Below are 27,869 nucleotides of genomic sequence, written 5' to 3'. Positions count from 1 at the left end.
GCCACATACAAAGTGATCATAGGATACCACTGTACAGCTCGGACCTTTAATTGTACACACACACACAGTACATCAGTGTTGTAAAACCATTATAGTGCAAAGCGGTTTGCCCGCCCGGCTGTGTATAGGCACGGTGTCTATTTCACACACACACACTATTTTCATCGGTCACACGACACCCACTCTCGCTGGTCACAAAAACACACACAGGCAAACATACAGCAGGGTTGAAACATCAGTGTATGTTGGTGGTGGTGTGGGTGGGGGGGCTCAACGGTAGTATAATACATTTTAGGCCCTGTTTAGTTGTTTTTATTTACAAGAGCAGACAATCTGTTTTATTATTTGTTATGAAATATGTTTATTTTAATATGTAGTATATACATAGATTACATGAATAAAAGATGAACTCTTAAAAATATATAAAATTGATAATATATCATAATGAGCAACTTGCAAATATTGTCTCAAAATAATACACGGAGAATATGTTTGTATTGTGTGCAAAAAAAATTTTGAAATACATTAAAAAATGGTTTCTTCCACCTCCCATTGTTTCCTATAAGGGGGGGGGGAATGCGAAAATGCTTTGAAACACAAAAGGCAAACATTCCAATAACATGCACGCTATGAATCATCAAAATTGTTTTTCTATTTTAAAGATGAGAGCGTCTTATGCTGTCAGGGTGCAAAATTGCTTCTTTGTAGTAAGCACGCTGCTGAAAAACCTCAACCGTTCAAGAACCCTGCTTCTGGTTCCACTTTAGTCTTGATACATGAAACCGCACACACACACACACTCACACACACACACGTGTGCTTTAGACAATACATGCGTTGTTTTGGGCCCTGAGCCCGCTGGGAGTACCTCTGATTTGGGTCACAGAGGAGCGATAGCAGTGATGGAGGGGGGGGGGGGGGGGGGGGTGAGTCATGCGTGCATCAGTCGGACTCTCTTCTTTCCATTTTTTTTGTTATCGCATATCATCCCCCCCCCCCTTCCGTCCCAAAGAGCAAATGCTTACTGCTGCTACTATGTCGTCAGCCTGTTACAGTTAAGTCACAATGCTAATCTCAACACACACACACACACACACACATTCGCACATGCACACACTCAGCTCAAAGTGGCAATCTGGCGGAGTCAAGGCAAACACGGTGCCCCCGAGCCAAGACCTTGTTAATTAGCCAATGAGCTTAGCTCTCGGGTCCGGCCCAACTGGGCTGTTAAGCTGTCATCACAACGACTTACACCTGGCCCGTTGGATCCATAAGCCCCCCCACACATGCACAGGGGTCAACGTGGGCACACTCCTGGGAAGGAGGGGCAACATTTTTATTTTTTGGGGAATTTGGAGGATTTTTTTGATGCATCGAACCAGCGAGTGAGTCCTAATTGTGTCTTTTGCACTGCCCATTTGAAAAAAAATAAAAAAGTTTTGTTTTGGAATAACACCCCTTCGCCGATTATTGACGATGCGTGCGAATGTCACACGGAATCATCGTGCACGTCAACACAGTGCGTGCTCGGCGCTCATGAAAAAATCATGAGTCGAGGATCCTTCATGATACGAGACAACGTTTGACGTTTTGCTTTAAATTCCTACAAGCTGTGGATCGGTGTGTTGCTTGGCTAAGGCTGAGCTGGCGTGAGGAGGCGGGGACAACGCTAACCTGCGTGACTTCGGCGGTGTCGCCGATCTGATCTCATGTCATGCCTGAACATTTTATTCCGTACTGTATGAATACGTTTTCACTTTTAGTTTTTGGGTAACAGAAAAAAGTAAATTGATGTATTTATAAATGTTATTTCTTTTGTAAAATGGTCAGATTATGTGGTACATTTTCAAATTATTTGGGTAAAAAAAAATGTACGGTATATATTGCAAGAATTTTTGCAAAAAGAAATTCTGACATTTCTGTTCAAATGTTTTGGTGTCAAGTCAAGTCAATTATTCATTAGTCAGTTGAAAAAATGCCCTTCAGGTTAATTTTTTTTTTTTATTAATAGAAAAAATACATATCTTTATAATGTTTCTGTAAGTCTACTAAAGATATAGAAGATCAATTGGAAATTCAAGCTAATGTGGAAATATGAGTGGAGCTGAAATTCACCTTTTCGATCTCGAACCTGTCTTTTCATAAAGGACGTCTTTCCCGCTGTGCGGCGATACAGCGAGACCGCGCCACCTTAACGAGCACTTGATGGCACTTTTAAAGAGCAAAATCCACCGCATTGTGTTCATTAGCGTGCTTGCTAACAGGGACGTCGCCCACATGCTCGTTCCGAGCTAGGCGAGCACGGGTCACGTTGTGTTTGATGGTGTTAACTAATGAGGGCGGGCCCTTTCCAGCAAGCGGGAAGCGGGAGGAAACTATTGTTCATCTGTCAATCATCTGACAAAAAAAAAAAAAAACGAGAACCTGTTCACCAGGAAGGCCTTTCACTCCAAGGAATTGATATCAAAAGCCTCACTGATCAATAACAAAGACACATTGAGCCAAGTCATTGATGAACTAATGAGAAAAAAAGCTTGGCAGCTTGCTGGTCATCACTTCCCAGCCACTGAATGACACTTTAAGCTTTAGAAAAATCGATTAATTGAGAAAAAAAACTCATTACGAAGAACCGGACAGTCTGCAAGCCTCGTTCTCGGCGACGCCAGCAAAATTGGTACGACGGACGGGAAAGGAAAACATACAAACTGCGACATCCAGCTCAAACGAAAACACAAGTTCATATCTCGTAAGAACGCCGGGCGGCCATCTTTCAAGTAAAAAGACTTCATGCTGGATAACGCCCGAGGCCGTCGCATTTAGCGCATCAGTGACAAAGTCAAAGAGAGATCAAGCGGCGCTGTGATATCCAGATTACTACGTGCCGCCGTGACAGGCTTCTTGGATGGCGTTCCGCGCGCGTCCGAGGGCAGGCCCGGGCATGCTGGGAGACTCCGACCCTTCTCCGTGCGAGCGTTTCACATCAGACAGGCGTGAAAGAAAGAATAAAGCTGCATTTGCACTGATTGATATCGGCATCAAACCAGCCAGAGTCGTTGTAATTTGGAGAGTTCAAAAAGAAACTTGCTGGTGCAGAAGACAAAGTCGTTTCGGAATTTACACACCCACGCAAACACACGAATTCTATGCATGAAATAAATATACGGTTACAAGCTTTGTCATTAAATAAAATTCATTCCCGAAGTCGAAGAACTGCAGTAATTAATATCCAAATGTATGAAATGTATTGATGAGAGGTGGGGTCAATTCCGGCCAATCAGAAATGAGCATCCTCAGCTCGGAGTCTTACCGTCTTGTTCCGTCTTGGTCATCTCCACCAGCTTCTTCTGCTTCAGCGTGTCCACCACGTCCGCTAGGCTCCCCTTGCGGCGTTCCGGGGTCCCCAAAGCCAAGCCGGCGCCCGTCGCCATCTGCTCGCCGCGATCCCGGGAAGACTCGTCAGGCTTGGGCGGCGAGGTGGAGCTGGCCCGGTACGAGTAGATGACAGAGGACCCTTTATGTGGGCACTCCGTGTCCTGAAAAGAAAAAAAGAAAAAAGAGCTCAGCTTGTCATGTGTTTAGAAAATTTTTCGTTTTTATAAAAAATATTTAAAAAAAAACATTTTAGTTCGACTTTTAATAGTTGGTTCATCTCGAAAAGTCAAATTCCATTTTAACTAATGTTTGTTGTTTGTTTGTTTCACCAGTTCAAAGTTTTTGTTTTGACCTTTAGTTAACTTTTAAGATTCTGATTTTGAAGCACACACACACACACACACACACACACACACACACACACACACACACACACACACACACACACACACACACACACACACACAAAGCGTCAAAAGTCTCCAGAGAAGGACCCTCACTGGGCTGCCTTCAGCAGTGCCTGCAGCACACGACTACAGTTTGTGTGTATGTGTGTGTGTCTATAACTATGCAAGAGATCTCGCCCCTCGTGCGTGTTTCATGAGCCGCGTTCCCTCTCTCACCATCGCAGCCGACGCAACGTTATCCCAAGAGTCGCCGTCGGCTCGCTTGTCTCTGATTGGCTGCGGCTGCTCGGGCGGGGAAGGCGACGGCGTCTCCTTGGTGCCGTGGTCATCCAGCCAGGCCGCGTTGGTGTTGCTGCAGCCGAGAGCCCCCTCTCCCTCGGGCCTTGCGTGAAACGGAGGCGATGCTCGCATGGAAGACATCATTCTGAGAATGGAGAGGGGAGGCCTTAAATGGATCAAATATTTTTTCAAATAATATTTAACAATGTTGCCGGTTTCTTAAACTTAACACAGGCCGTTAGCAAAAAAAAAAAAAAAAAAACTGGCTCGATATTTGGTAGGAAAGAGCTGAGGTGGGGGGGGGGGGTGAGGGGACCTGGCGACAAACAATCACCCATTGTGGGCGGCGGGACGAAGGGAAACCTGTGACAGATGAGGAGTACCCCCCCCCCTCCCTCCCAGAAATAAAGTAAGCACACAAAACACAGCATTGAGCCGCCAGGTCCCTTCGGCCACGTGGAGCCCGAGAGGAAGATTCCGGAGGCAAATAAACGGGAACCGGAGGACTTTCTTTTCCAAGAATTGTTTTCCCCTCTCAGAAGAAAACAAAAGACCACCTGCTGGCTTTCCATCCAACGCCGCACTTGAATTCCCTCCGAGGAAATCATGCAAATTAAGAATGAAACAAAACAGTTTCGCTACCCGTACAGCGAATCTTCAGAGTCATGTTTGAAAATTCTTCACCCTAAGTGTCAATAGAAATGAAGGCGCACAGCTCGGCTTGATTTGGATTGCCTCTTGAGAAATAACGTACCGCACACCACGTAGCATTATTGTAAGATATGAATCCAAACACACACAACGTGTAAATACCTCGAATGTAGCAGGCCTCTACGTTTTTCCAGCATGCTTCTTTGGAACGACACCCAGGTGCGAATAAAATGCAGTTGAGTGTGTGGACTGGACAAATAAAGACGGAGAGGGAGCGAGAGACAGATAATAGGCCTTGTGTGTCTCAAGTCTGTGAGGAGCCTTGTTAGAGGGGGCGCTGTCAGAGGTCAGGCCTCAGGAATGCCCACGCATACACGCCGGGTTTCCCCCCCCCCCCCGGGGATCGCCCCCTCGACCACCACTGCCATCGTTCCGCCGCTATCATCCAAAATAGAAACGTTCAATGGCGACACCTCTTTGATGCCAAAGAGTGGCCTCGTGGAGGTTTAAAATGTAATTTTTGTACAAGTGTAAATACTGGTGAAAATATGTGTGGGTCTTTCAGGGTTCATTCAAGGTCACAAACGTTTGCTAAATGTTCCTTAGATGTTAGTTAACAGTTCTGTTAATATTTTTTTTTAATTATATTCTGTTTTATATATATTTTTTAAATATTTCTTATAATATATTTTAATTATTTTTGTATTATATTTTATATTTTTTTATATATATAAAAATATATACATATATAGATGCAGCCAAGCTAATAGTTGGTTCCTCAATGAATTCTTTTTGCATCAAAAAAATAAATAAATAAATAATCTTTTGATATCCAGCCCCAAAAGAAAGCCCACTTGACAAATACACAAATTGTGCATGTGTGCAATAAAAGAGCTCTCTCATCATCTCATGAACTGGAGTTTGTTGCCTTCGTTAGTACAGAGGTGAAAAATATCAATCAAACGAAGGAATGTGTTTTTCTACAGATAAACACGATGTTTGTACAGTGGGTGTAAACGCCGACGACTATGCCAACTGTAAACCGCAGTCCAGAAGTGGACGTATTGACCAACACCCCGCCTTGTGTGCCGCTTGTTTTTGCTGGCAGGGCAACACACCCTAGCCAGTGCAAACATAAGAGTCGGCATACATTTATCGACTTCACGCGTACACAGGGGGCCATTGAAGGCGGCCATTGAAGAACACTGGGCCCTATGGACGACGCGTCTCACCTATCAGCCCATTTGCCCGTTCTGTCAGCACCAAAGCAGAAAAAAAATATAAATCACTAAACAAATATTAAATCCTGTCGTTTAGAGCAATACAATCTCCTTTTTATTTCCCTTTTTTTTTGGTAGTCTCAGTCCACAAGTACGTTTGAGCCAACGTTGATCTAAAAAGACAAGACGTCACCGGGGGATAGCATGACTGAAAGCCACAGATTGCACAAAGACTTTTGAAATTTAAAAAAAGTGCACAATGCGTGACCAAATTCTAAGGATATCTCTCAACGACCATTGTGTTCAACCAAGGCGTAAAAGTTTGATGCAACAAAAGGATTAAGAGCCAAACAGGTGGCTTTTAGCGCACCCGCGAGGTGCTAAAATCTTCTAATCTCAGATTAAGAGTGACAAGTCATTTCACTGGATGCTCCCTTGATAATCCCAATGGCACTTTTCCTGTCCCTTCCCTCCGACAATGAGCTTTGTTCCTCCCGTCTGATCTGATCCGAGGAAGCGCTGTCGGGATTTCCTCATGACCGCGCACACTCGGGAACTTGTCTCAATTTGTATCTCAATTATTGACTGCTTTAAATGTGTAATGTGTACAGATGGTACTTTCTTCAAGGTCAACGCAATTAAAAAAAAAAAACAATTTAGAGTACGGTCATAAAAATGGAGCTTCTGAAATTGCGAGAGTGAATACATCACACACGCGTGCACGCGCGCGCTCCCGCTCTATTCTTACCGTACAAAGTGTCCATTGTGCATTAGCGGCTAATAGACATTGTTCATGGTAACGGTAATCTGGCCAATCAGAGCGCCCCTGTTATTCACACGAATCTAATCCCTCAAATCGGGGCAACTATTTACAACTCAAGTATGTTATTGACGTGCGAATGCTGGTAATCTCTGCACTTAAATTTTCCATATTTTTTTTTTTTTTAGAAGTGTTGTTAGAATATTTGTCACTCTGCCTTGGAAGAAGAACCGAGCGGCTCTGTACTTTTCGTCCTAAATAAAATGTGAGCGTGCATGTGAAAGTGAGTTAGTGAGACTGCGCGCACGTTCACGTGTGGTGTGAATCGCATAATCCCGCCTCCATTTGTTAAGTGTCACCATCAATTAGACCCATCCCGCAAAGAAAGTCAACCCGAGGGGGGATTGAAGTCTTTAATTACAAGTGTGCTAGTCTGCACGAGTGTAATCTGAGTTGTCGTGGCTCGGTCACTTTATTAGGTACACCGGCGCTATGTGGAAGACTTTTTATTTGATATGTGACCCAAGGTCGTTTAGAATTCATCGGCCGAAATGTTTGACGGCCTCGTTGATGTTAAACGAGAGTGTCACAGTCTACAATAGAGTGAAATGGGATCAAGAGGAGGAGGAAGAGGCTTTGTTAAAAGCTGGCCTAAATCCAATCAAGCAAGAAGAGCAAACGGGGAAGATCAGCAGCTGTCCTTTTGCAATAATGTAAGGACAAGCCATGCAATACGATGATATTTCCGATATTTCACAATTATAATGACGGGAAATGTTTATTATAGCTGCTGTCTAGACGAGACATGCAGAATGAGACCTGCTTCTGAAGTCTTCGGCTGGCGTCTTCTTTTTAAATGTTGTCAATCTACGACCTGTTTTTTTCTTGTTGTCATTTTAATGCATGACTTCAAACCTGAGTTGTAACTCAGAGCAGACAAGCAAAGTGCAAATATGACAAGTGACTCACGCACAAAGTCACGCAAAAGTCACGCAAGACTGCTCGACTACCTTGATCTGAAATAAATCCGCTTTTTGACCAAGTTCCTCATTGGCGACCGCACCAGATGGGATGAAAAACAGTATCGATCCATCCCGTCCTCGCCGAGGCCATGCGTGACCTCAGCCGAGGAGGATCCGCCCGGAGCAGACAAAAGCGCTCATCTCCAGGAAGATGCCGCTTGCGGTTTCCTTCGGGGAGACGACACGCGAGTGGGGAAAAAGTGACTCAGCTCGACAGCTTCCTTTCTTCTCGCCGCAAAAACAGAAGAGAAGCGAGGAGGGGGGGGGGGTGATATGTGGAGCAGACCCCCGCTTCCAGGGCGGGAGGAGAAGAGAGAGCTCGGGCGGTTTGGGAGGAGGCCCACGAGGCCTCGATGGGTATAATTTATTTCCAAGTAGGGGATGGAGAGTCGAACGAGAACTAAGAGGAATTTGTCAGACAGGAAAGTGAATACTTCGACCACTAAAAACATGCATCCAAAAACAAGGTTACAATGAGGTCAAAGTTAAGGTACTCCAATTTTAAGAAGGTAAAAATTAGTGAAGCCTGATCAAAATTCCTTGTTTAAAGTCATCACAGCTTGTGTTTAAAAAATTTAAAAAAATTAAAAATCACCAGTTTTATGAAGGAAACAATCAGCCTGAATATTCCCCGCGGGACTTTTTGAAAGGCAACATCCTATCATTAATTGTGTTCAACTCTCAAGCCTTAGCTACACAAAAGCAAAATTTGGCTCCCGTTTTTCCCACCGCTGACTAATTCCCTTTTCCTGACCGCCATCCAAATGGGATCAGTTAGCCAACGGTCCAAAGTCAAAAGCTGATCTAATGTCCGGCCGCGCCTCAAATGACGCTAAATGATGTTTCGTGCTGCTCATTAGCACAGCTGCTTGCAACCTAATGCGTAGAAGGAAGATCATTATAGCTAGCGGACCAAACAGGTAACCTCAACGCGCATATTAGCTAGTTAGCTCGTTAGCTCGGGATGTCCACTTTAAGCAACTCTTTTCTTTTGATGTGTTTAAAATAAACATGCAATATATGTAACGTTTGAAGATCAGCTAACAATGGAGCCTCTTAACCTCATAAACATGGCGCTAGCATCCTAAATGTTGATTGTGGCGCACGTACATTGTTTGAAACCAAATTTGTACTTCTGCAACAAATAATTCTACTAGTTGGGTGAACTATCTAGTTGGTATATTGAGTCAAACCAGCAGACTTTTTTTTACAGATCAAATTATATTTGCACTGCCTCTTGGTTGCTAGGTAGAGTTTGCAGGGGCACTACCGTGGTTGCCCCACTCGAGCCCAATTACAGAGCTCAAAATTAAACTTGCCAGTCAGATTCATGATGACGCTCTTTGCCTGGCAACCTGACAACCGATTCCAGGACAGAGAAAATCGTCAGTAAGAGGAACCACGGGAATCCTCGCCGCTGTTACGGCAGCATCAGTGATCTCAGAGATTTCGTTAGGACGCTCCTGTCATCTCACTGACTCCACGTAATTGCATCTGCTTGTTGAAAGGAAGGCATAATACCATTTGGGGCGTCGAGAAAATTAAAGCGTGCCTGCACGTAAGTGAACACTCCTTGCTGGCAAGCTGCAATCAAGACTCGGAACGCCACTTCAAAAGACAAGTAGGTCGTCCGGCCGGAGCTTAATTACATATCGTGCTCCAAACGCCAACGAACAAACATCATCCAGTTACGTCAATCATTATTCAAACGATCCCCGCATGTTTAACCGCATGCTCGTTATCATTTAAAACACTCCTCCTGTCACATGTGGAGTGGATCAACAGGTCTTGCTTTTACAATGCACTTAAATGCTGTTAATTTAGGGAAATTTGCAAAATGAGCATGCAACTGTAGTCAGTTTTTACACATCAAGTGATACATTGTCTTACACAATGAATTTCTTCTCGACTCAAAATGATATCCCTACTTTAGTCCCCTATTGATCGGCTTATGTTTTTAATAAACCATTTTAGTGTATGGCGACGTGGCCGCATGGTAGCGTGGAATGCTAATTGCTATTTAAGATGATGTCTATACATAACCTAAGCTCAAGGAACTCATTCAAGACAGCTGTTAAATTCCACACAAATCTAAAAGAGCAGTTACAAGCTTGGCTCGAGGCTACTGCTGTTTTGGTTAGCAACACTACGCCGCTGTTTTGGTTAGCAACAGCACTCAAAAGAGTCCCACCTTTTACGTTTTTTTTTTTCCTCGAAATCGGTTCAGAACTTTCACGGGATTAAAACAATTACATTTTGACAAAAGGAAAATTTGAGTCCAAGTATAAATCAAACCCTTTGAAATCAAAGCCCCCCCACCCATCCCTCCTTCCTCCCATCAACAGGATGCAGATTAGCGCCCGAAACCCAACACCGAGCCTCGTCGGCCCCGCAATCCAAACGGCCACTCAGTGACCTGCGGCTGACATCGCTCACGGGCCGCCGTGGCCGGTCTTAATAAATATTCTTAAACGGGAGGATTAGCCATATGGCGGGATCACTCTTTTCTCCAACCTCTGCCATCTGCACTTTTGGTACGCGCTTTCTCGCTGGGCTAACGCCAGCTTGTGTTACCGGCGGACTCTTGATATAATCTTTATTACTAGCGGGGGGGGAGTCCATTAAATAGGTGCACTGTCGAGGTCCCCGTGTTGAGAGCTTGCTGGCACGGCGCCTGCTGGCCCAATTTTCTCCACACGCCCGCAGAGTGAAAGCCGCTATTGAACAGCGCAGCGCTCGGTGCATAGCGCTAAACAAGCGAGTAATCAGAAAAAGGAGACTCACACAACTAAGAGGTTTGAACAACTCCGGCACGCCCTCTTCTCACTTGCGGACGACTTGAAAATTCCTGAACATCACCTGCAAAGACAAGAGAAAACATTGTTTGGGGGATTTACTTAACTGCAGCTGGGAGAGGCACAAAAAAAAGAGTACAGAGATAGAGATACTTATAGAAAATTATTTTAGATTTGGGCCCAATCCTCACAAATTCTTTAATATATTTGAACCCATGAAAACACAAACCTGCTAAAAAAATGATAATAATAAATAAAAGTAACATCTTTATGTGCATGAGTATTTGCACACACACACACACACACACACACACACACACACACACACACACACACACACACACACACGAAGAGACTGGACAACAGCTTTGATTCTACAATGTGAGGCTAATTGAGAACAATAAAGAAATAAAGAGCGATCAGAGCAATCTGTGATGTTTTATTCATGTCAGCCAAACAATTCGATCGGTCGCTAACAAGTTCTTCTTGTGAACATAGCACGTCATTAAAATCAAACAAAAAAAGATTTATATGCTTGAATTGTTTTTTTTGTTTTTGTTTGTTGGTGAGCTCATCTACACATGTTCTACAATGTCAGAAGAACCGGTTTGGTTTGCTATTCATCTTCACCAGATTGTGGTACACCTCACAAGACCTGATCTCTTACAATTTTTGGGTGCAATTTTTTTTTAGAACATGAAAAGCAAACAAAGGCACAATGGATAGTATGGATCTCATTTGAAGTTTACACCTAATGACATAATTGCTGAGAATTCGAGCATGCCATGCGTGATGGCCGCATAGCATGGTGAATGTGTCATACATACAATGTGCGCACTCTCAGCGAACCCAGAGGCGCAAGACGCTGGCTGAGAAAATTGAAAAAAAAACACAAAAAAAACATTCAGCCTGTCTGAATTTGTCTCGTCAAGTGCACGCCTTTTCTTCAGCCCAAAATATATATTGTACATGACTACCACTGACGTAGTTGTGTTTGACTGGGCTGAATTAAAACTATATATATATATATATATATATATATATATATATATATATATATATATATATATATATATATATATATATATATATATATATATATATATATATATATATATATATATATATATATATATATATATATTAACCCTAGTACATAGTCAAGCAGACACAAAATCATATTGTAGCTTTTTCTTCTTTCTTCCTTCCAACCTCACGACAAACAAGAGTAGACAAATGCTGTCCAGCAGCTGTCAAACAAAACGTGCCCAGCTCACATTTCTTAGGCAGAAATACTCACATGCTGTCAACATTTACCTCTCGCGTATGTTTTATTTCTCAACATTATTCAACGTTCTAAACGTCAGAAGCTGGTGGTTTTCAAGTTTACAGAAGTCTAATAGTCATTCTTGTATCTGACAACAACAAACAAGGGTCCTCAATATTCTTGAAATGTTCTTCTGCTTGTTTGTGTGCCACTTCAAAAGACACAAATTAATTAACATATCTACCATAATTGACTTTTATTCTCTCTATTGTTTTTTCCCCCACATTGTGTCGTCAACCACGGAGGTTAGAAAAAGTAACCAAGTCATTCCCACAAACTACAGAAGCCAAAATCAAACCACTCCAGACAAAAAAAAAACATAATAAAAGATTAAAATAAAAGACAAAAAAAAAACTTTAAAAAATATGAAAATAAAATAATGTTATATAGATAGCGTCGTAAAATAAACCCACCAGAATTTTCTCAGAAGCTAATTACAAAGTTGTCAGCATAGTAGTCTTATCAGATGCGCGGCGAATGACGCAGGCCAACAAATGTTGCCAGATCGCAGCTGTCAGCGCCATTTGCGCCAACCAACAATGAGCGCCGTCTATTTCACGCGACAGGAAGCGCACCGGAGCTCCCGCTAATCACACGGCCAATTAAACCACAAAGAGCCGCAGTTGACCCATAAATGATGGCTCTCTCCGAGGACTGCTTATTGTCATTTGCGGTTGATCAAATGTGACGAAAGCGTGAAAATGTGATCGAGTCCCGACCGATAATTGAGATCAAATTAGCTCCGTTTTTTTTGACAAAAAAGTCAAAGAAAATATTAATGTACCCATATTGAATCCATTGATGGTATAACTCTTTTTGAGTCTTGAGGGCCACCATACTTCATGCTCACAATGGTAAGGAGTAAAAAATACAAAACATCCAAATATGTCAACATCCAAAGTACGAACTGTGAGTACTTTTTGACCCTTGAAGTGCACCGTACTTCGAAGAAAATCCCATATTTAAACTGTCAAGAACTGCCCCGACTAACCGAGCGATTCTTCAAGTTGTTTTACAATTCTCACACCTGCTAACAAACGGTACACGTGACACTCCGTGACCATCGCGGTTCAGTTGCACAAAGTAATCACGAGTTTCAGTTCACGTCAATTGATCAAATAAAGAAGCAAGAAGTGAACCGGTAATTATGACAATGACTAACGTGTCTTCACTTGCAGGCTGACAATGACGAATGGTGGTTAATTACAGACCAAATGCTTGTCTAATTGTTCACATTGTTGGGAAAGGGCCAATGTTCATTCTGGGTTGGGCCTTGAGCACTCAACTCCTTTGTCTGAGGCTAAGGGTGGGTAGGTAAGGGTACTTCAGGAATTTAAAATTTTGGTTTTGGCCCTAACCCTTTCAACAAGTTGGGGTTTAAGGGTTTAAGGTGGAGTTAAGAGGGTGGGGTTAGGGGTTTAAGGTTCGGGTTAAGGATTCGGTTAAGGGGTCATGGTTGGATTTAGAATTTGGAGTGACTTTAGGGTGAGGTAGCCTTACGATTGAGGGTTGGGTTAGAGTTCAGGGTTTGGGTTTTGAGATAGGTTAGGAGGCTTACAGTGGAAAGTCTGGAATTTGGGGGTCTGATTTGGGTTTATGGTCCAGGACTCATCTACTGGAAACAGACTTTAGGGTTTGGGTGAAGGTGGGATAGTGGTTCAGGGTCGTGTTTTGGAGGTGTGGGCTTGGTTTAGGTATGGAGTTAAATTACCGGGTAGGATAGGGTTAGGGGTAAGGATTAGCAAAAGTGAGGTTATGGGGTTTAGGGGTAGGGGTTCGGGGTGAGGCTTGAGGGGTCAGGATTATGCTTAAGGTTGAAGGATTTCAACTGGAAGCTCGGTCAGTAGTTAATCTCAAAGTTTGAGTTACCGCAATCTCACTTAAGACAAGTCATCGGGATCTTTGGATGGCAGATGCGTGTCTTTTGTTGAAAACACATGTGCACGGGCAAGTCGTTCTGAGCACACCTTTCGACGACTTGGATCGACAACGAGGATGTTTGCATGAGTGCAAAAAAGCTTTTGTGTTCAACGTCTCACAAAAGAGTAAGTGAGGTGGAAGTGACAACACGCATTCTCTCCGCTGAGTCACTCGGCGTGAAATATCGCCAAGACGGCGAGGAGCGGCTCGGGGCCGGGGCAAGCGCCGGCACATACGTCCGCACCTAAGTAGCCCCGAGGAGATTACATTATGGGCGCACGCCATTGTTCCGCGTCTCCCAGACAAAGCTGTGCAAACGCCGCGCCTTGCCGGGACTGTAAAAACAAGAGGTGAATGTCAAAAGCATCTCTTTTGTCCGACCGCCGAGGTATGCACAAACACACTCGCTTGGCGTGACTGAGAAGAAAGGAGGGCCTTGTGAAGAAGGGAAGGAGTTGGGAAAAGAAAAATGTCTTTACGTGAAAAGAGCGTGAGAAGACCTCCGCGGACCCCCCCCCCTGGCAAGAAAAGACACCATTCAGACAAAACATGCGCTCATTTCATGACCCGTGACTGCAAAGGACAAGAGACGCAAACTGTGACCTTTTGGGGAAATTAATCTGGTTGGAATCTAGATAAAAGTTCTGATTCTACTTTTGATCCAAAGAAGTAGCCGGCTGGTTCATAAAAAAATTGGAATTGTATTTTTTTTTTCTCCCCCATTTGAGTCACAACTAATCTGTCGCCCCCCCCCCCCCATACCTGAATGTAAATGGTAGCATCCTAAGAACCAGGAAGTAGGTCGCAAAATGGAAGCAAAACAAACAAAACACGTTATTTTAACACTTTGGCATTCAAGTCGCAATTAGACTTGTTAACCCCCACTTCTGAACACAAATGGTAGAGTCCGTGCCATCTCCTCGCATAAAGTCATTCTCCGCAAACCAGGAAGTAGTCTGAAGAAACACAAAAAATGATGCATGAATCTTGAACATTTAATGCACATGGTAGAGTCCTGTCAATCATCTGACATCAGCAATCAGGAAGTAGCCTCCTCGCAAACGAGAGAACAAAACAAGACGAATGTTTTTGCCTTTCAACTTTCCTACCCACCCTTGCCTCAGGTCACAAAATGATCCACTCCTTTCACTTATTGACATTCTTTGTGAACATGCCAACTAGTAACCAGCAAAAGAGGAAAACAAACAATCCTAACAATAGCTTACACTTCTTTAGAACTTTATTTCCTCTTTTCTCTATTTGGATCATGATGGGAGCTCCCCAACTCCTCCAAGCATTATAAATGCTACAATCCCATCAACTGATGTTATTGTCTGTGTGCTTTTCATTTTTTTAGCTCATGGTGAATTATTTTTTTAGCACCGAGCTAATCAGGTTCTCGACTTCCTCGTTTTCGTCAGGGCGCATGCCGCTGATTGCAGAAATGACTCGAACAAAATACAACACAAGCCAGTCATTCATCATGGAAGTCAGCCGCCGCCGCCACTTGTTGAAAATGAGGATCAGATGTGTGAAGGAGCGCCAGGGGAGCAGCGTCCCGGGCTGGAGTCAACCTTGTCACGACCCGAACAAGGCTTTAACTGTCACGGGCAATTAATATGAATGGGTGTATAGGGGTATGTGACACCGCCCCCCCCCCTACCGTCTCTAATTTATAAGGCCGATACCGGACTGTAATTAATTGCCGCATGCATAAATGTAAATGCGGGGAGCAATTGGCGAGAGAGGCCGAGTGATTTAGACGACAGTGCGCAAATCTTCGGCACCATAAAACAGCATCCCGACTCATTGTAGAAGTGAAGGGAGGAAAACTCGGGAGGGTTGAATAAAACTATCCACGTTTCCATATGTGTACAATTCACACCAGGGAGATCTTAAATAAATAGATAAATATATAAATAAATAAATAATACTCGCAACAATGGGGTAGTCAATGGCTAATTATAACACAAAGTGGATTTAAAAAATAAAATAAAAAAAAGATGTGGTCATTTTTTGGTGGCTATCTAATTATCTGATTAGCGAGCCTCGTGTCTCTGTGGAAAGTGTGCACAGTTTTGCAGAAAATGGCCATTTTCATCCCGTGAAAACGGTCATCTGTGTCATGTACGCAGGCCCCAAGACTCCTTGTAACCAACTTAAGCCTGCCTGAGTGTGAGGGAAAAACACACACGCGCGAACACACGAGCCACAATAGAGTCTTTATGACATAAGCTCCTTTCGACTACAAATGGGATTTTTCCTATAGGCGGCCTCCAGCAATAACAAGTGACATCACAGGCACCGAGACGTATGTTTCCCATATTAAAGCGGCTGCTGCTGGAGAGTGACACTAAAGTGTTGCTGAGTTAGCGTTCCTTCTATTTATTTATTTATCATCCCTCGTGCACATTAAACGCATCATTTGCGCCCGAGTGTCAGCAGGCCAACGTCGCGGCCGCCGTCGTCTCTTTGGCTAGGACTGCGTGGCGGAAACCCGAGGCGGGAGCGTAGTCAGCGACAATACGCTGGGCTTTTTTGTTTTGAGTTTTTTTTTGTTTAACTCTTATCAGTGGTTTGAAGTAACTGAGTATAAAAACTTTGTTATTGTACTTAAGTAGATTTGTAAAGTTTAAAATCCTTTTTACTTGTGAATTTTTAAGTATGTAAGTTTTTTTTTTTAAACTTTTACTTCAGGGGTTCATATATTTTTATATTTGATCAGATTTTTTTTTTTTTACTTTACATGTCAGCAAGCCAATGCCACCGTGGTTTCTCCTCAGCTCGAGTTGCATTGCGGAAACCCGAGGTGGGGGCGCAGTCAGCAACAATATGGCAGCGTAGCGCGTAGCTTGTGCTAATCCAGCACTATGTCCAGGGCACATTACACGCATGTCGGCCTCAGCATCGTTTACCGATACCACTCGCCGCCAAATGTGGCACACCAGGAGGAACTTCTGGAGCTGTCCGTCAAATCAGCTATTTCGGGACCATTGCAGAGACAGTGCTCGACAAAAAGTATCACAAGTGTCATACTGTGCTTTAATGTGGACACTTTCCATTTTAGTGAGATGTCTACTTTATTATTATGTTAAAATCTAGAGCATTTGATGACCAGTATTTTTTGGTGTACTGTTTAAATCTATTTCAGCTTTTCACTTTACATCTCAAAGAAATGAGCTTGCACACCATTTGTTTGACCGCTCAGGGTGTTAAAACCTTGCCGACAATTTCTATCATGACAATTTACGATGGCTACCCCGAAAGATATGATACGTATTTATTTACATTATTTCCTAAGGGGGAATAAAATAGCATTGAAAGATGTTAGTCATATTTTGGCCTGTGCATCACTATCTGGATGTGAGCGACAGCAGACTATATAAATACGTTTTGTGGTCCAAAGTGTTTTTTATCGCCGGCGTGGTACTGATTAGTCAGAGTGAGTGGAGTGTGCCAGCAACAATGAGGCACCGTGACGACGGCGCCACCAATATTTCATCTTTATTTTTTTTGACGCTCCTAATAGAAACCTGCTGCACCACAATGGCCTCTCCAGTCTGAGTCAACAATGCGAGACACAATTACACATCACTTTCAGTCTAGCATTAACATTCTCCTTTTTTTTTTTGTTTTTGTTTTAAGGCACAGGGCGTGTTGCAGGGGCGGGTTGATGAACTCGTAAAAGTGTTTTCGATTAAAGCTTATCCAAAAATATGACCATGCTAATATGCTAAGATGTAGCAAAATAGCAAAGTAATGAAATCAGATTGATAAGTGAATTGATACAATTATATCATGCTAACAATTGGTAAGCTAACATAGCAGGATGGTAGCAAAAGAGTAAGTCGCTATAAGTGTACATCTGCCGCTAAGTCATCTGCTAACTCTCTTTGGCTCTTGACCATTATTTTGTAAGACCCTTTGCTTTCTATAACTATTTCAGTTCATTAACTCAACATTATTATATCTTGTCTGTTTATGTGTTTAGCAAGCATTCCAATGATAGTTACCGGAAAATATATATTTATCCTTGTATAGTATTTCCAGTAAGAATGAGAACAATGCTAAACATCTGAATGCTAACATATAGCATAATATCAACATGAGTAGAAGAAGCGGTATGACACTGAGAAATATTCAAAATATCGAAACATTTGTATATTATTTCCATTACAAATGTTTACAATGAAATATGGATTTACTACAATCCAAAGTTGAATAATTTTATCATATTTGTCTAATTCAACTGATACAGCAGAGATTTGTCATTTGAAAGAAATTTCACTTGGGGAGGGATACATTTCTTTCAACAAAAGATAAATAATTGATATTAGAGGTTACTATTGATATTAAAGATACAGACGAACAAATGTAAACTAAAGTAAATCCTGGGAAGAATTTATACTAACAGTGTACCAAACTTTAGCAACTTGGGTAAAGAAAATGCCAAGTTTGGGGTCCTGTGCGCATGGGTGTTTCATCTTCATTCAGTCGTCTTTCTTTATTCTTTGTGTTTGCAACGCTGCAATTTGGGTGTGCCCGAGATAAGTATATACTGTATAGGGCTGCTAATGTGCACTTACAGTAGGCTTGGAGCATTTGCGACAAATGTAAAATTTGCGTTCAGACAACATATGTAGCCTACCAGTCCATGGCAAATCATTAGGAAAGCAAACGTTTCAAAACAGACACAAGCGCTTATATCACACGGCTTGTTAGCATGTTAGCATTTCATCAACTTTCTTTAAAAATAGTACCTAACAATAAATGTAAAATTCCTATTAAGCTTATTTGGATGACGCAGATGCAGTTCAATAAATCAATGCGTAACTCGGTTTGGTATAATCTTTATAAGCTATATTAAGCTAGCGAGCTTTTGAGTTTGTGGTCTAGCTAGCAAACGGGCTTGTATGTGGACCGGCAGCCGGGTCGTCTTTAATAACGGCGTTCAGTTCTGTACTTATATAGTGGTGGCGGTTCTGACTAATGCCAAAAAGCCTAAGTGCGTAGTTGTGGTTAGGTTTCGCCACACTTAAGAAATGCATACCACTGAAAAAAAAAAAAAAAAAAGACTTCAAATTATAGCGCAACAATTGTTGAAACAATTGCACATATTGAGTGCTGATGTTCAAACCTGTTTTGTATTTAGAAGCGAATAACTGAAATCAAATTTCAGTTGCATTCGATTCTGCTGGATTACAGAGGATGCGTAAATAAATAAATGAATATTTTGCCTTTAAAAGTGCTTCCCCAGTCACATTTCTTTCTTTTCTTTCGATTGAGGTGTCACAAAAGCAACAGTCAATGTTCTGCTTGACATGTTTCTTTTTGCAAAATCTCATTTTCTCCGCTTTTTTGTCAGAAACCGTTGTTTTTGGTGAACCCATCCCATGTTCGACTGCTGATTACTAAAAGAACGCAAAAAAAAAAAAAAAACAATTACAGTGAAAAAAGTGAGTCTACCCTGGCAATATGGGCAACTTTGAAAATGTCTGTCCACTATATTAGAATACCAAAATATTAGGAACAGCCATTTGACACACTACTTCCAAACGCTCTTCGTATGATTCGCAGCGAGCGCAAAACTTTTGTCTTCTTTCAACGGGGATATCTCTTGCGCTCGACTGATTGTGAGGAAGAGGAGGAAGAGGAAGAAGAGGAGGGTCTTCGCAGAACAGCTATGCAGGCCGGGGGACAATGTGCTGAATTGACAGCCTATATATAAGTCTGCCATTTGGACGCACTAATGCCACTTTACCTTATGAGGGAACGTCGGGCCGCAGCACCTGCTGCGCACAGAATGCCATAGGAGATCAACTTCGGACCCCCACATATAAGACCCCCACTCAGATTGTTTTACACACAGGGACAGAAAATATGTTGTGTGCTATATTAAATTGTCTCCGCAAAGGAATTATTATTGGAGGCGTCAAATCACTTTTTTGGTGTGTCATTTGTGTATGCAGAAAGCAAACACGCGTAAGCGTTATCTATGAGGTGTAGCGAGGGGACCACCCCGAGGAGACCGCTATCAGCCGCCTGCAGGACAACCCCCCCCCCCTCCTTGCCCCCCTTTTTCGAGCCAGCGTGTCCTCCCGTACCCTCTGCCAGCCGCTTGCTGACTTCACAATATCAACGCATGACCATCAGGCCTTATTGTCTTCTCCTCATGCTTCTACTCCATGTTGTGATGCTCTATTTTTACACATGACTCAAGTCTTCGGACCCCCCCACACGCCCCGAAAGAGGCGGAAAGTTAATAGGATAGGACCACCACCCACTTTATCCCAAGAAGTCACCCCCCTCCCCCAAAGTGGGGTCAGCTTGTCATGTTACTTCAACACATATTAGCAATAAATAACAAATTCACTTGGATAATATAACGTATGTGCGTCGAAGATGTACAACATGTCATTAAAAGGTCTGGCATGAATCCAATGAGTACATTTGGTACAGAACAGACATTACCGAAATAAATTTACAGATTCAACATACACTTTGATTTATAGTTGCCATATTTGCAATGTTTTTTCAATTCAAAAGAATTAAGGAGGTTTATTATTCACATTTTGACATCAAAGTCAACATTTTCATTCAATCCATTAAAGGGCAAGTGCTAAAATATTGATGTTCTACCGGCGGTCTTTATTTACATTTTTACGTGAAATGTAACATTTTTTTGCAGAATTAATGAATCTACTTGCAGTCATATATCATGTTTTGATGTCAAATTGAACATTTTTGCAGTATTGATGGTCTAGTGGTGGTCACGGTGAACAGTTTTACTTCAAATTTGACATTTTTTTTTATAAGACTGATGAGTCTTTTGTGGTCATTATGAACATTTTTAATGTCTGCAGTATTAGCGTGTCTACTTGTGGTTTTTATAAAAACATTTACTGAAAAGGATCATTCTTACTGAGGCTCATTAGCAACATTTTCCATTTCCACATTTTTGCAGCATTATAAGTCTGCTGCTGAAGGTCACTATCAACATTTTTACTTCAGATTCAAAATATGACATTTTTGCTGTATTTATGACTCCACTAAGTCGTTAGTAACACTGCCACGTCAAATTACATTTGTTCATTTATAGTTTTGCAGCATTAACAAGCCCACTTATGTTCATCGTTTACTGTTTGTTTCTGAAATCAACCAGTCATCTTTTTAATCTTGAATGAAATGCAACTTTCTCGGTGTCAAAAATAAACATTTGTGCTCGGAATGAAACATTTCTGCAACATCTATTGATAGCCGTTATATAAGAAAGGGGCATGAATTTAATTTATTTATTTATGATTTTACAGAATAAATGAGTCGACTTATAGTTATTACAAACATTCAGACTTGAAGTTCAATATTCCTGACACATAGATGAGTCGAGATGGCAACCCGGTGGTTCTTCTAAACATTAGTGCACTTCATACAAAATTGTTTTGAGATAATTGCAAAATGTTGCCAATGTTTTTGTGAAAATGAAAGATGTCTAGATTAAGATCTTTTTTTTTTTTTCAAGAATATTCAAATTGTTGCTGCATAGTGACATCCTGAGTGACAATATTGCTTTCATTTGAAATGATGCATTTTTTCCTCACCAAATAGTCATTTTTAACATATTTACCAACTTTTTCCAAGTCTCCTGCAGAATTTTTGTGTCGATAGTGGGAGTTGTTATTCCTAAAAAAAATGTTTCCTGTAAAAAGTCACTTTTTAAAATCAGTATTAGTTGTCTGTCGTGACACATTGGCTGTCATGATTCATATTTGAACTTTTCTGACTGAACTCATCGGAAATGTGACAAATTGGACGTGAGTGACATTTCATTATTCACTTTTTGTTTAGATGACAAAAACATTTTTTTTTCTGGAAAATACTGGATTTCACAACACTATCAGAACGCAACATGCAGTATTAGTGATTCTATGGGACATAACTGTTTCCACAATTTCCAACACCAGATAGTCAAACAGTTATTTATTTGGAAAATGCAAAATTATCCTTACTCTCATTCAAATGTAAGATGCACTAGTGGCTATTCAAACATATTTTTACTTTGTTTAAAACTTGTTGCAGAATTAGTAGGTTTATACTGATTGTGCAAACTTTAATGCATTTTTGTGCGTTGCTGCTTTATGATCCCCAAAAAAATAATTGTCGCTTATCATATTCATTTGACGTCATCAGCATGGTGTGAACTGAGTAGTTCTTGTTGAAATAAATAACAAAACATGATTAGGGCGACTTTTTTTTTTTTTTGTACAACTTTCCACAAGTAAACCATGACTTGTTTCTTACCTGCACGCTTTTTGCGATGAGACTCCTGATGCCGCAACTTTGAATCACAAGAAGCCGAAGACGTCCAATCCCGTGCGTAAAGTCACCATTGCGCACTTGGGATGCGGTGGAGGGAGTGCATGGGTGGCTTGGGGGCGGGCGAACAAGTCCTCACAGAGCGTGAGAGTGTGTGTAGGGGGGAAGTAGGGGAAAGTGGGAAGTTGGGTCCCGGTCCCGGTCTTGTTGTTTTGGGGCGGGGAAAAAAAAAAAAAGAAAAGTTAGTCCTTCCTTCCCCGTCCGGCGCGATGTGGACGTGAAGTGAGAGTGTATGTGACCCAGTGACTGATAGAGAGACACGGAGCGGAGAGTTAACCCCTCCTCTCTCTCTCTCTCTCTCTCTCTCACTCACTCCCTCTCTTTCTCTCTCTCTCTCTCTTTCTCGTTACCCTTCTCTCTTGCTCTCTCTCTCTCATGCTCTCCTTGGGGGGCCCGTTCAAGAACTTTGGCAATAAAAAAATGTCTTCTGTTCTTCCATCGCTGCTCTTGCATTTATGTCCTAAAATAAAGAAAAGGAAAGAAAGTAAATATCATTATAATCTCACGGGAAGTTAAGTCATTAAATACCTGTGCTGACAAGTCAGAAGCAAAAAAAAAAAAAAAAAAAATTAAATGTTTAATGGTTGTAGAGTCAAGTTTGGGATTTACAGGAAAGTAAAAAGGACAAATGCTGGCTAAAATGTTTCGCGTGACCAGTTTTATGTTCATAGTGGATAGTTTTGTACAGATTTGAATAATGTGGTAATGATCTTGGATTGGATTGAAAATATGTTGCAGAAAGTGTTTCTACTTTGTCTCTCAGTTTGCAAAAGTAACTATTTTCAAGAAAAATGTGACTGGGCAAAGTTATGATGCAAACATTTTCCACTTGCAGCAAAATAAGGAAGCCCTATTGACGTGACGTGAACTAACTAATCCCGCAGCACAACATAGTATTTTAACATGACAAAAAGAATTGATAAATGCTTGTTTTATCGAGATCTTAGTGTTATTTTTATTAAAGATGAATTGTTAAAATAATACTTAATGGCATTGCAAACGTTTTTATTTGACACTTTAACCACATTGTATCTAGCCCTAACTTCAATAGAAGCCAATCAATGAAGATAAACGTAATCATAAGAAAAATGACCAAAAATGCATACCTAATACCACACATATGTCAAACCGGAACATAATCACCATCCGTCAAAGATATGGACAAAATTGAATTTCAAAGTTTTGTGCGTCTCTTTTACGTTAATACTTATTCTAGCGACATCTATTGGTAGACCTTATGCATGACAAGCAGTATGTGTTATAACTCGCAGCTATAGAAAATATTAAATAGGAGTGTATAGCAATAATAATAATAATAATGATAATATAATAACGATAATAATAATGATAGTACTAATAATAATGCAGTGTAAAAATGTCCGACATTCAATTAAAAATTAAATTATATTCCAGCACGACATAAAATAGTCACGTGAAACGCTTTTATTGACTTTTTAGTTACAAAAGAAATGAAGGGTGCAAAATGATAGAATTATTGATAAAATGATAGAATTTATGATAGATTAGTCTTTGCTGAAGATCGATTTTAACACGAGTTAATTGAGCTGAAATAATTGTTGCAACATAAGTGACGTAAAATTTTAAGCTTTTGCTGAAAGATAAGATTCCTGCATACGGTAACAGACCAACATCATAAACAATATTTTTTCGGAATTAGTTTTACATACTGTACCAAGAACAAAATGAATTAAGGTGTCTTTCCACAATTTCACCGCTCAAGGCAGCAGAGGGCCAGTGTTGCATCGCTGCTCTGCAATCCTTGAAAACGAAGAAGACTCAATCGGAAGTGACGACACAACGTCCAGTTATAGGCATTTCTACATGTCACGATTGTTTTGTTATTTTTAGTGTTTCTACCCAACTAACAAAAACTATGAGTTCTCCGTGTGACAAACACGGCACTAAACGACCAGCGTCTTCGAGCGAAGTGAGTCAATTGTTCAAAATGATGTGTTAGTCAACAAATAAAGCCGCGGAATATACGAGTAGAGGGTTAGCTTCTCATTAGCATGTCGGCTAATGTCCAAAAGTTCACTCCGCTACCTGAACGCAGTGATCTTGTAAACCATCTTTAAAACAGTAGTCAAATAAAAGTATTGCGCACAATTAACAGTCGATAATTGAGATATAATCTGTTGTGTTTGCACGTGCAGGAAGAGTCAACCCAGTGGGCCTCTGCTGACCTGGGAAGCGACGAAAGGAAGCAGAAGTTTCTCCGGCTGATGGGAGCCTCCAAGGTGATCCCCCTTAAAAGCTGACATGTTTTGCATGTTCTCACTAATTAGGAAATGGTTCCGGGTAAAGTTGAGGGGAAGCAATTTGTTGCACACGCCCTTGTGACAAAATGAAATTTCGTGAAATGTTTGCATTTCCATTCATTTCAAAAGAAATTTGGAATACAGTTTGTTAACCTCCTTTCTTTAAATGATCAACTCTTAGTTTGGTGTTTCCTGTTAGTGTGAATTTAGAGTGACGTTTATAATCATGTTTGTCTTTTATTTTATTTTTTAAAGAAAGAACGCACTGGACGTCTTGTCATTGGCGACCACAAGTCGACATCACACATCCGCAGTGGTAAGAATAAACTAACCACAATTGTAATCAACTGTCTATTAACCACATATTTTATCTCAATAATAATGGATTACAGATTAAATAATCGATTAATGTAATAGCAAAAGAATCTTTTTCTTTAGGCACAACTAACATATCTTTTTTTTTTTCCACCGCCCGCTCGCCGCGCCGCTCTCTCCGTGCGCGGAAGTGAAGCGTGCGCGGGCGTGCCGTGACTACTGTGTACTCCACAGGAACGGAGGACGAGCAAATTAGCGAGCGCCTCGAGATGCAGTACCAGCGCGGCATGGACGAGAAGTTGTCGGGACGCGACCGGCGACACTGTGGACTCGGCTTCAGCGAGGTGAGCGGAACACGCCGTCTCTCAACCGGTCCTGAGTCTTTTAAGTGACAATTTTTCTTACCCCGCAGTCTGAGCCGAGTGAGTTCCGGCCTGCGTCGGAGACGCCCGCTACCGAGTCCAAAGACGTTGAGGACAAAGTGTGCGATTCAAACAAGACAGAGAATGCAGCAGAAAAGGACACGAGCATCCCAGAAAAAAGCGGGACGGAAGTTGGCGAACGGAAAAGTCCTTACAAAATGTCTTTTGTCAAGTCATCATAGGAGATATTAAAGATTTTTTTTTTATCGTTTGCAGCGTACGTAATCAATGTCTTGTTGCATGTTCCAATATCACGGGTTTACTTTAAAAGGAGACAACAGACACAGGTTTCTCTTATTTGTTCATTTAGTTTGTAAAGTGAACGATTAGTCGTTCTTGTTAGTAGCAAATACATTGTGTGACCACTAGGTGACGCTACAAGCTGGTCAAACTATTTCATAAAAATAAAACTGTTGTAAAATGTTTGTGTTTTCCGTTTTTAATTTAAAAGGTCTCCTTGTGTTCCTACATTAGGTCTCCTTTCGAGGACAGTGGAGGTTGTCACTTGCTAGCAGCGGCAGCAGCTTTGGCTAAGGGGACAAAAAAAAAAATTGTAATCAGAATTCAAGAGTTATACTTTAAGTTTGAAGCTGACAAATACAACTGTTGGATATGTTAATGATCTTGAATGTGTCGTTTTTCTTTAGAATCTATCAACAAAATGTTCTTGTCTATACTTAACCACAACGCTAGAGGGAGCCCGTGAGTCAGGCATCACTGTTCATCAGACATGAACTAAAATGCAATACTGTAGTAGGTTCCAAACCTGCCACCAGTTTGCTCTTCCTGGACGCCTGTGAAGCGAGCGCCTGCGATGCCTTCATTATCTTCTCCTGCTCTTGAAGAACCAAGTCCAGTTCGCTCAGGTCCAATGATGCTGACTGCAAATTCTGAACGCTGGGGTCACAAATGTTTCTTAGCCTTGTGACCCGTCCCAAACAAGGTGGTGCTTGTCATTTTGTAAATTCATCTTAATCCCATGGACTGATATAATAGCTATGATTCGACGTGTTCCTAATCAAGCGTCCGGTCGCTTACTTGGACTTTGTGAGGATCTTCCTGATACGTTCCGTACGAAGACTTCGCTCTTCCTCCTCCTCCGGGCTCAGCGGTTCCTCTGGATCCGACTCCACATAACGCTCTGGGATGGATACCTTCTTTGGTTTGGACAGCTGCAAGACCCAAGATGGTCATCATCATCACCACCACCATGGACATCATCATCGAGCAGGTCCCACCTCTCTGCTGATGTCGAGGTCGTAGTCCAGTGGCTCCACGTCCACTTCTCTGACCAGCCTGGCCTTGGCCGTCACCCATTCCCCTCCTCCCTCCTTGTGACCTTCATCGCTTTGGCCTTCTGCCCCGGGACGCTCCTCCCGACAATCGAACTCCTGAGGGAGGCAACCAAGTAGTGAAAACGTGATAATTCTACGCAGCCACAAATCAGCACTGCAGATTAATATAACGTCCATCCGGGTAGATTTGAGTCTCATTAGGCAGGCACAAGATTAAAATGTTGTATTTACATCCAGTGTGTGTGTGTGTGTCTGTGTGTGTGTAGTGTGTAGTACTTGTGTGAGTAATCATCCAAAGCCATGCAATGCGTCCTCCGGGTGCAGCCGGCAGCAGCTGGCCACTTCCGTGCTTGCGTTCGGGGGAAGAAGAAGTGACAAAGGGAGAGAAAGAAAAAGCATGCAGACCCGATGCGGGCCATAGACGAAGAAAACGGCGGACCTGGGAAGCAAACACTCTTTATTGTGGAGTGCAAATGTCTACAAGAGTTGCTTCTTGGTGGCATACAGTTAGGCATCTACTTGACCTAAACGCCACCCCTCCATCCCCAGTGGTAAAAAAATCAAATTATTATTATTATTATGATAATTATTAACCGCTGGGAGTTGTGTCGTCATTGGGCTCAACCGAAAATGTTCATGTAAGACAGAACTGGAACTGGCTTGATTTACAGTAGTCGGCGTCGACCTAAAAAAAACTTTTAAGGTTTTTTTATTTATTTATTTTATTATTATTATTTTTTTTTTTTTAAGCAGCCTCTCAACATGGATGCGAAAGTTATTTAACACAAATTTGTTAAATTTAACACAACTGAAGACGGGGGTGGCGTTTTTGGCCCGTGTTGACATCTCATGTACTTTTTTTTTTGTTTTTTTTTTAAACACACAAAAATGCTATAATTTTCGTTTATCCCAGTGGGATAGAGTTAGCTGCGTCGTCTTGAGTCCATTTCACCTTGTTTCCGTTTTTTGGTTCCCATCAGTCATTTGCTCCCTTGTTAAAACTATTCTTATATACAATATATATCTTTTGTATTATTGCATTTCTTCAATCACGACCGCATTTCAGCATAACTTCAAACCAGCTTGGCTGGTAAACAGAAGACCGCGAGCTCAGTTAAATCCTGTTTTTAAAAAAAAAATGGCATAAAAGTACCGGTACGTTTGTGGAATAAATAAGATAAATAAAATATAAGGTTCGACGTTCTGGAAGGTGATCAAATATTGATCACTTTGTTGTGATTTGAATGAACTTAATGGACAAAAAGTGCAATTATTAAGCATGATGTCATCGTTAGCGTTATTAGCATCACTCGGTAAAAATCAAAATTTGCTCAACACAAGTACCGTTATTACAGAAAACCTATGCGATTTTCAAAGAAAAACAAAAGTGATGGCTAAAATAGTAAAACATTTGGGACCAAGGCAAAATCGG

General features: G+C 41.6%; 3 protein-coding genes across 12 annotated transcripts in view; 1 reads left to right on the top strand and 2 right to left on the bottom strand.

Moving 5' to 3' along the window:
* Window positions 1-23,846, bottom strand: part of LOC147055345 (transcription factor SOX-6-like) — a 51,124-nt gene extending 27,278 nt beyond the window's left edge. For both annotated transcript variants that reach the window (XM_085914075.1, XM_085914076.1), the window contains exons 1-5: window positions 23,820-23,846; window positions 22,052-22,586; window positions 10,496-10,570; window positions 3,996-4,203; window positions 3,308-3,533 (exon numbers count right to left, since the gene is read on the bottom strand). In XM_085914075.1, coding sequence (XP_085770201.1) covers window positions 3,308-3,533; window positions 3,996-4,202 — 433 coding nt within the window. In that variant the 5' untranslated portion in view covers window position 4,203; window positions 10,496-10,570; window positions 22,052-22,586; window positions 23,820-23,846. The remainder of the gene's footprint in view (window positions 1-3,307; window positions 3,534-3,995; window positions 4,204-10,495; window positions 10,571-22,051; window positions 22,587-23,819) is intronic.
* Window positions 23,847-23,901: 55 nt separating this feature from the next.
* c6h11orf58 (chromosome 6 C11orf58 homolog) lies at window positions 23,902-25,565 on the top strand. Its single transcript, XM_085913478.1, has 5 exons — window positions 23,902-24,074; window positions 24,301-24,384; window positions 24,661-24,721; window positions 24,955-25,064; window positions 25,133-25,565. The coding sequence occupies exons 1-5, from the start codon at window positions 24,021-24,023 to the stop codon at window positions 25,322-25,324; spliced, it is 501 nt and encodes a 166-aa protein (XP_085769604.1). The 5' UTR covers window positions 23,902-24,020; the 3' UTR covers window positions 25,325-25,565.
* Window positions 24,831-27,869, bottom strand: part of LOC147055343 (pleckstrin homology domain-containing family A member 7-like) — a 39,781-nt gene continuing 36,742 nt past the window's right edge. For 2 of the 9 annotated variants that reach the window (XM_085913472.1, XM_085913473.1), the window contains 4 exons: window positions 26,381-26,533; window positions 26,181-26,314; window positions 25,909-26,039; window positions 24,831-25,672 (listed from right to left, as the gene is read on the bottom strand). In XM_085913472.1, coding sequence (XP_085769598.1) covers window positions 25,644-25,672; window positions 25,909-26,039; window positions 26,181-26,314; window positions 26,381-26,533 — 447 coding nt within the window. In that variant the 3' untranslated portion in view covers window positions 24,831-25,643. The remainder of the gene's footprint in view (window positions 25,673-25,908; window positions 26,040-26,180; window positions 26,315-26,380; window positions 26,534-27,869) is intronic. The other 7 variants (XM_085913469.1, XM_085913471.1, XM_085913470.1 and 4 more) reach the window with 5 other exon arrangements.

Source organism: Syngnathus leptorhynchus, chromosome 6 (assembly GCF_054491065.1).
Source record: "Syngnathus leptorhynchus isolate UIUO chromosome 6, UIUO_Slep, whole genome shotgun sequence".
In the NCBI taxonomy this organism is placed as follows: Eukaryota; Metazoa; Chordata; class Actinopteri; order Syngnathiformes; family Syngnathidae; genus Syngnathus; species Syngnathus leptorhynchus.
Note: the sequence above shows the minus strand (reverse complement) of the source record. Positions and strands in the feature narration are given on the sequence as shown.

Bases quoted from the DNA above. Each gene is read 5' to 3' on its own strand.
- c6h11orf58 (XM_085913478.1), top strand. From the start codon at position 24,021: ATGAGTTCTCCGTGTGACAAACACGGCACTAAACGACCAGCGTCTTCG. The intron at 24,075-24,300 runs GTGAGTCAATTG...TTGCACGTGCAG, and splicing joins GACCAGCGTCTTCGAGCGAA to GAAGAGTCAACCCAGTGGGC. The intron at 24,722-24,954 runs GTAAGAATAAAC...TGTACTCCACAG, and splicing joins GACATCACACATCCGCAGTG to GAACGGAGGACGAGCAAATT.